The following is an 8,323-nucleotide window of genomic DNA, read 5'->3' on the forward strand; positions in this document are numbered from 1 at the left end:
ACTGGTGCAAATGATGAAGGCCTGTTGTCTGTAAATTCTCTGGGCCTCTCCATTCACACTCCCATGATAAAACTGCATCTACCAAATAGCATTAGGCAAGGGCTCCGTGTAGGGACTACTGGGAGTTAGACGGATCAGCTCCACCATTTGCCTCATCTCCTTCCCTTACCTCTTCTACCTCCAAGTTCCCAGGCTAGCCCTTGGCTCTCATATGGCTTCATCTTCCCCTGCAAAACTCACTTACTTTTCTCAAGGCCAAACAACTTATAATCACCAGTTCTCCAGATGATGAACTTAGTAACCTGTCCACCTGTGGCCTTCATCAACCCTCCAAGTAATTTAGTTTTTGACACTTGTTTCTGATCTCACTTGATCAAATCTACTTTGCTTTTGCTTATATTTGTTCCATTTTTTCAAACAGAAAGGGTCTGCCTGCCAGTGATAATTTAGGTTGGTAGGCAACAAGTACCACAATGACCTGGATTTTTTTTTTTCTTTTTAAATTATAATCTTACTTTGAGAAAAAAGCTCTAAGGATACCCAGTCATTTGTAGACTGGATACATTTGAGGTGACCATGAAGTTAAAGAACAGAATGTAGAGGACGGCTGTGCTTAGCTTATTTTTCTTATTTTCCCATTCTTGCAGAATCAGATTCACACAATTGTAGAGTCTCACCATTCAGCAATGGTTGTAACAAACTCCAACTAAAAGGGGACACAAAGGGAGAGGGGGAAAAAAATTTCTATTTTTTTCCCAGGTGCATATGGAAAAGGTCAATGGCATTGAAAATAATCCATGTCTTTTTTATTGCTCCAGGCGGCCCTCTTTTTGGGCCTGGGGGTACTGTTCTCCTTGGTCAGCATCCCCTTGGTCATCTATGACTGGGCCTGCTCATCCGGTAGTGACGAAGGCCACTGAGACCAGCCGGAAAAGAAAGCATTCCGGTCTGCTGCTCATCAAGTCTCCACACATCAGCAATTCCTCATCACTTCTTTTGCAAGTTCACAGAAACAACAGAAAAGTACAAGATACTTAAAATGGAACAGCACTTTGGTTGCAAATTGGAGACCTGTTTCTGTAACAGTTCGTGCCCCTCCAACATTTGGGATCTCTTTAGGAATGGTGGACCTTCCCCCCATCCCCCAAATTTCATGCACTTATATTATAAAGTACTTTTCAAGTCAGTTATTTTCCATTCTCCTAACTCTGTTTTTGTGGCTTTGTAGTCTCTTAGAACTTTGAAAACATGATCATCAATCGTGTTGACTTATTACATATCCAGGTTCTGAGATAATTTTCCTACTGATGTTCAGCTCACACTATCTGGATCTTTTTAGAAAAGAATCTTGAATTGTATATATTTATTTTGCTTTATAGGAAAAAACCAGTTTTTCGTAAATAATTTGCCTATTTTGGTTGACATAGCACACCAAGTTAATCATATGGGAGTCACAGGGCACGTGCCATTGCCTAATCTGAGCACGCCCATTGTTTGAGGCAGCTCAGATCAGGGCCGTCCAGCTGCCTAGCAGGTACAACATACTGCTCCCATGAAAGATATTCCCTTGTGAGTGTCCTCAGATAGGAAGGGGTTGGAATAATACCTTCATCAATATATTAAACTACACATTTATCTAATCTTGCAAATGAAATTTTTTGTTTTTTTTCTTTTAGAATCTTAGGTCAGAGTTCCTCTAGGCTAAGTGAGCTTCTACTGGGGGAGACCCCTGGTACCTGCCATAAAAAGATTGTTCAAGATGCCTAAGAAAATACTCCTCTGATGTAGATAGCCTTTAACTCTACACCTATATCATTGAAGTGAGGGAAATGTTTTATTGAATTTATAAGCCCAGCAGCATTTATTTAGTCATGTCCACCAGCTTTTTGTCATAGAGAATAATGTGTCCCTAACTAAGGACGATCTAGGGTAATTCCTATTTTATATTGGGTACTTTAGGAGAGTCTTTAATAGACTTGTTTTATATAATAAATCTAGGTTATTACAAATACAAGATTTTTGTACCTCAAATAAGCCTCATTTCTCTTTCTTCTCCATTAACTTTCCATCCAGTCTTGAAAATAAGCTTTCAGAGAGTCTTTGTGAAGAACCTTTGGTGAAATCACTGTGTACCTTCCTTTTCCCCACAGGGAAGACGAGGGCCTCAGTGCCCACGCTGTCTCTCTTCTCATTACTGTTCATCTCAGCGTGGTTTGTGCAGCATAGAGTTGCCCCAAACTCTTACTCTGTCCCTCTCCTAAAGGGAGTGAAAAGAAACTATGAAGAGATGAAATGAGAGAGCTTGTGACAAGGTAGCTGGAACAGGAATGGGGGACACAAAGGACACCCAGATAGCAACCCCCAAAGCTGGGCCATCCCATCACTTGTGATTGGCATGTCCCTGTCTTATGAATGGTAAGAAATGTGCATGCTCTCTGAGCTGGTCTCTTGAAACAGGGCTTATGCCTTATCTATATGTATTCTGGTTGCATTTTCTAAACATGTAAGTTCACCGAGCACAGATTTCTTATCTGGAGATAAGTAGAATCTAACCACAGATGGTTGGCAGAGTTTCCAGGCACTTAGCTCTGGCTTCTGTTCCTTCCACCCTGACTCCCCAAAGGGCTTTGCTGTCACTGAGAGTCAGTCACAGGGAACTGTCCCTCCCCCCCCCCCCCTTTTTTTTTTTTTTTTTACAAACTAATGTCTGTAGATAAGACAGGCATCAAAGCACATGTCACAATCCTCTTGGAGGAGAATAAAAGGTTATTTCCTGCTTTACACCATCATAGCTTTTAATGTAATACTACAGAATGACATTCGTATGGAGTCAGAGTTCAGGCAACTGAATTTGATCGCCTGACCCAGATCCCAGTACCTTAACCTAGTAAGTCCACAGCCATCTTGTCCTTTTCAGAAGTGGTTTCCATGTTAACATGAGCAATGCTAGAAACTGAGCAAAGCAAGATTTAGTTGGCTTTTGGAAGTTGTCTGGACACCAAGTAATGAAATAGTCAGAGAATGGGATGACCCTACATTAAAAAAAAAAATAATGCATAATTTAGTTTGCAAGCTATACTACTATGCATCTTTCTATTTTCTTCATTACTCAGTTCATTTTATATTCACAAAGTGAATTCAGAAAATTATTAATTCTGGGATGTGTAGTGATATTCTTTGGATCTCTGGATTTTGTGTGTCAGTATAAGAAATTTGTTATTTAAGATATATTTATTTAGAGGAAGCACATTATTGTTGATGTCTGTTATTCACATTTTTCAACCTTTCTTTGTAAGTTTAGTTGGTTGTTAACTGACTATAATAGACCCTACTGTAATTTGTCAAATATTAACTGATTATATGACTTGTATGGAATTCACTATGAATTGTACTGCTATTCTTATTCAAAATAGTGCACTGGTATCCAAAAAATAACATGTATTGCAGATGTTAGGTAGAACTTAAGCAGCACAAGTCAAGTGCTATAGATGTTTTTCTGCTAAATTAGTAGACTAAAGATACTGTATCTTAGCCAGAGGAAGCAGCACGTTTTCCTTTGGTAGATAGGATCTCTATACTAGTGAACAGTGTCAGTTTCATACTGTGGATTTAGAACTGTTCTCTGGTTATGGTAACACAGAATACTATAAATCCCTAATTTACTTCATGTCACTTATTGGAAGTGGGGGTAGCAAAACATGCACAGGAAGAAAATCTACTCTTTTTAGGCATAGGTAGCCACCAGTTATAAGGAATTCATATTGTGAAACTTTGTGGGTTGTTTGCAACCTGGAATGTATTTTCCTTTAGAAATCAGGTTAGGCCCCCAGACCAGCTAGAAATGATTATCAGACCCATAGTTTAGCTGAAATTGAATAATTTAATATGACTGCAAAAGGAACCAAGCCACCAAATACGATTGGTTCCTGGGGGTGTTTGTTCAGAGCTGTCAAGAACATCTCTGCCTGTTGCTAGTGGAATCTAGACTGTTCATCTCAGCCACATATCACCTGCTGGACAGAATAATGGTTTCCAGCAAAGATGAGGGAGAAAAAGTCCAGAAAGCCTGGGGGTAGGAGGAGGGGAAGCAGGATGAGGGGCCTGGGGGGTGGTGGTTGTAAGTGTTCCTCAGCTGGTGCCTTTTCTTTCATCCGGGGTCTCAGGCTGGACTTCTTTTGCTCATGGGAATTCACCTCCTTTCCAGCCCACTGCAGAAAAGGACATCGCTGCATAGCTTTTCCTATGTGCCAGGGTGTGGTGGAGGCCAGCACATGACACTTGGAATAGCCTTAGTACTCTTGATTGCAGTTTAATTGCCCAGTAACCACAAGAAGGGTAAAAAGTCTCCACTTTCCTTTTCACATACACCCTGTTGAAAAAAAAAAAGAAAGGTACACATCAGTTAGGGGGTGGAGGTAGGCAAAGGGCTTGGTAAAATTCCTCAGCATCTTAGAGGACACCTCTGTAACTGCCAAGAGAGACTTCTTCCTGGAGCTGGACTCAAGCCTCCAAGCTAGTGGTTCTCAAAGTGCATCCCCCAGACCAGCAGCATCAGCATCATGCATGAACCTGTTAGAATGTACATTCCCAGGCCCGGCTTCAGACAGTGAAATTGGCCACTCTCAGAAAGGGGCAGCAATCTGAACAAGGCCTCCAGGTGATGCTAATGCACATCAAGTTTAAGAACCGCTCTGGACTAATTAGTTCTCTCCATGAGTCCTACTTCAGAAGATAGTTTCCAGGCAAAAAAAATGGGAGCCCAGACAGGGAGGGGAGGAAAGCGCCTCAGTGACTCTGCAATGGCAGGAAAAGCAAAGGAATCTCTTGCTGCCACCCGCTGTGCCCCCTCCCTCCAGAATTACCAGTGCAGGTGCACACTCCAAAACTACATTTAGGGTTACTTCAGGTAAGGCGCAGTGAGGATGACATTTTTATAGCTGTGAAGAAATCAAAGTAAGGCGCTTTTTTCCCTTTTTTTTTCTTTTCTTTTTTCTTTTTTTAAGGGAAATTAAAAGAAAATCCCTTTTGTAAATGTAACCTTGGAGGAAATACTGAATTTGTGTCAGAAGTCAGTTTGCCACAGAGTGTTTCGTGGGGCCATCAATCCTGTCCTCCTTTTAAAGTGAATTCGCAGTCAGTGGTAGAGCACTTGCCTAGCATGCACAAGGCCCTGGGTTCTATCCACAATGTGGCAAAAATAAATAAAGTGAATTCTTTCCTGATAGGTCTACACTGCTAAAGGAACTACAAACTGCTCTGAAAAGTAGCAATTTGGCTCCATTGCAGTGTAGCCCAGCAGTGGAGGGCACTAGTAATTGGGGTGGGTAGAAGGTGGTGATAATACTGGATATTTGATTTTGTGCCTTGGAGAAAAACCTTCCCTCCATTTTTCAGTTTAAATGACTTGGGGCTTAGAAAGGGCATAGGCTTTAAGACTAATTCCCTCCCTCAAGCAAATGTCCAGCAACTTTCAAAACAACAATCCAGATGACATCATTTAGCAGTACTCAAATGGTTTTCCTTAAGGATGGCAGATCTCAAACTTTGTTAGCAACAGAACATACTTCCTCTAAAATAGAGTGAACTTTTTATAATGATATAAGGCTTTCAGGTACAAATTGGGGGTGGGGTGGCTAACAACTGAAAAATATCAGAATCAAAAGAGAGTTCTTGGAAAACAATGTAAGATTTGCAAGGATGCAGACATCCTCCTTTGGGGTTTTCTCTGAGGAAGGCCCTGAAACTGGGCCTATTTGTATACAGGCTGAAATTTGTGTTTTTAAGGAAGAATCTATGCAGCTGAGGCTTATTGTAGGAATGCTTCATTTGTATATAAATATATTGTAAATAAATAGGAGGCTGTATATTTTTGCAGTTGTTGATCCACACTGAAATAGAAGTCACTAGTATCTGCATATAAAGAATAAATGTTTTCATAGATATTAGTGGTTTTGTTTGAGAATTAAAACAATTTTACATTCTATCCCAGGTAACATAATTCTCTCAGTATAAACTTGGAACCTAAAACCTTACTTAATTGTTTAGAAAAAGAAATGTCTGAGAAATAGCTGTGTTGATTTTTTTTTATGCTGGTATTAAAATCACTTGTTTAAATGATAGTTCTCTGAGCTACAAGAATATTTAGACCCCAATCACTGTCATATAAAAATAGATAAACCCTAAATGACAGATTTTTTCTTAATAAAATTCTTTTGCTGTTTAACATTGATGCCACTATGCAGTATTTACGAAAACAGGAGTTAGGAGAATGTTTGTTTGTTGTTTTTTTTTCCCAAAACTGAATTGCTACATTTCCCAAACTTTGGGATCTTGGTGTGGGGAGTATGGGTGGGGGGACTGAATATTAACTATGAGCACAAATTTGAAGGGAAAAAAAAGTTATTTTATCAAGTTTTGAAAGTTGCATGTTTGCTTTTTATTTTAGCGTTGAGGCCGACATAGTCTCTTATGTAAGTGTTTTTCCCCAAAACACTTGAATCCTAATTGTTGGTTCGTAATCCATTCTCTGGAGTCCAGTGTATTTTAGACTTCATCTGAGTCCGGTATGTGTAGCACACCACTGTTCTATTAATGTAAAAACCTTGTAAATGAATTTCAGATGGGTCATTTGGGTCACGAATCACAAAACTTTGCTATTCACAGTTAAGCAAATAGAGAGTTTTGTTTTCTTTTTCAGGGTGTGGTGTAAATAAAGAAATGTAAGGAGTTCTGTTCTATAACTGCTCTGTTAACATAGTTTTTAAACAGTAAAAATGTGAACTAAAAGTACTTAGAAGTCTTGTCTTGGTTCTTTGGGGATGCAGTGCTGAAATGGGGGGCAGTTGAGTATTATATACCCTATTTAGAGCCACTGGAGAAAAGTGTGTGTGTGTGTGTGCGCGCACACACATTGTTTTTGATCATGGAAGCTTATATTTTAAGATTCCCACCTTTTTAAAAAATTAATTAATTAATTAATTTTTAATTTACATATGACAGTGGAAAGCATTACCATTCATATTACACATATAGAGCACAATTGTTCATATCTGTGGTTGTATACAAAGTATATTCATACCAATTCGTGTCTTCATACATGAACTTTGCAAAATGATGACCATCTCATTCCACCATCAAAATAAAAAAGTTCTGATAGAAACCCATTTGGTCTGACACATATAGGTATGTCACATTCTTCCTACTCAGAGTAGTTTGGAGACAATGTTTTCTTTTTTAACTCAGGTTCATCTTTAGGAGTGTCCATTTCTGTCCTGTGCTGTAGAAGGAACACTACCCACACTGCAGCTGCCATAAAATGGGATATTCTGCCAACACCTGTGTTTCCCTGGGAACCAGGAGGGGAGAAACCACTGAGTTTTGCCTTTTCCTTCCCATCACCTGTTTCATCCCAAGATCTCAGAGAAGTTCTCTCAGAGGACCAACACAGTCAGGGTCTGATGAACAGATTCTTCTTGTAAGCACAGTCAGTGCAAGACTAGGCTGGGCGTTTCTTGGTGTAACTGGGTGTGAGGCTCACCTTGATTCTCCCTGGGCTGCTCAGATGATGACAGCCCATGGAGCAGGGCCCATCAGCACACATGTGCATCTCAAGGTGGAAACAAGGAACAGAGTCCAAGTCACATACTCCAGTCTAGCTTTATTGGGAATAAAGCTGATATTTTTATCCTTCCATGCCTCTTGTGTCTACTTCTTAATTGATCAAAATCCCAAAGGCAAAGTGTGTAATTATCACTTTCAAACCTAAGCAGTGGTAAAAAAATCACACATTGAAAAGGTTGATGAGAATCTGAGCATTTTGTTTGAATTCTGCATATCTTTTGATCATTCTGGCTTTTTCCACTGTCACTTCATGACTGCCTGCCAATACTGTACACCTTTATTCTGCCCCATGGAACATATACATGGTGGGTAAGGGTTATTCTGCCTCTCCTTATGAAACAAACTATGGGTTTAGTGAGACCTTTGCAATTCAAGAGGCCCTGTTTGCTTATTTTTGAGATTGATAATTATGTTCTGCTTGGTTTAATATGATCTGAAAAGGGTTAGACTAAAATTGTAGAACAATCTACTCTTCCTTGGGAGGTTCAGTAGAACATCAAAATAACCTGCCAAATCATCAAAATGTATTGTAAAGCTATAGCACTTAAAAAAGATTTGTACTAGTATAGAAATAAATAGATCAAAATAGAATGCACATAAATGACCCAAATAATACTAAAAAGGTGGCCTTTTAAATCAATGGGGGAAATAAAGGTTACCTAATAAATGGGGACAACATGCCTAGTTTTTGAAGAAAATAAAA

The 8,323-nt window shown here is 39.4% G+C and overlaps 1 protein-coding gene across 3 annotated transcripts in view; it reads left to right on the forward strand.

Annotated features, from left to right (window-relative positions):
- The window catches only part of Slc38a1 (solute carrier family 38 member 1), a 65,217-nt gene extending 58,428 nt beyond the window's left edge, over positions 1–6,789 (forward strand). For 2 of the 3 annotated variants that reach the window (XM_027934070.2, XM_027934072.2), the window contains one exon: positions 819–6,789. In XM_027934070.2, the coding sequence (XP_027789871.1) occupies positions 819–920 (102 nt within the window). In that variant the 3' untranslated portion in view covers positions 921–6,789. The remainder of the gene's footprint in view (positions 1–818) is intronic. The other variant, XR_003582527.2, reaches the window with a different exon arrangement.
- Positions 6,790–8,323: the final 1,534 nt, after the last annotated feature.

Source organism: Marmota flaviventris, chromosome 3, assembly GCF_047511675.1.
Source record: "Marmota flaviventris isolate mMarFla1 chromosome 3, mMarFla1.hap1, whole genome shotgun sequence".
NCBI classification, from domain to species: domain Eukaryota; kingdom Metazoa; phylum Chordata; class Mammalia; order Rodentia; family Sciuridae; genus Marmota; species Marmota flaviventris.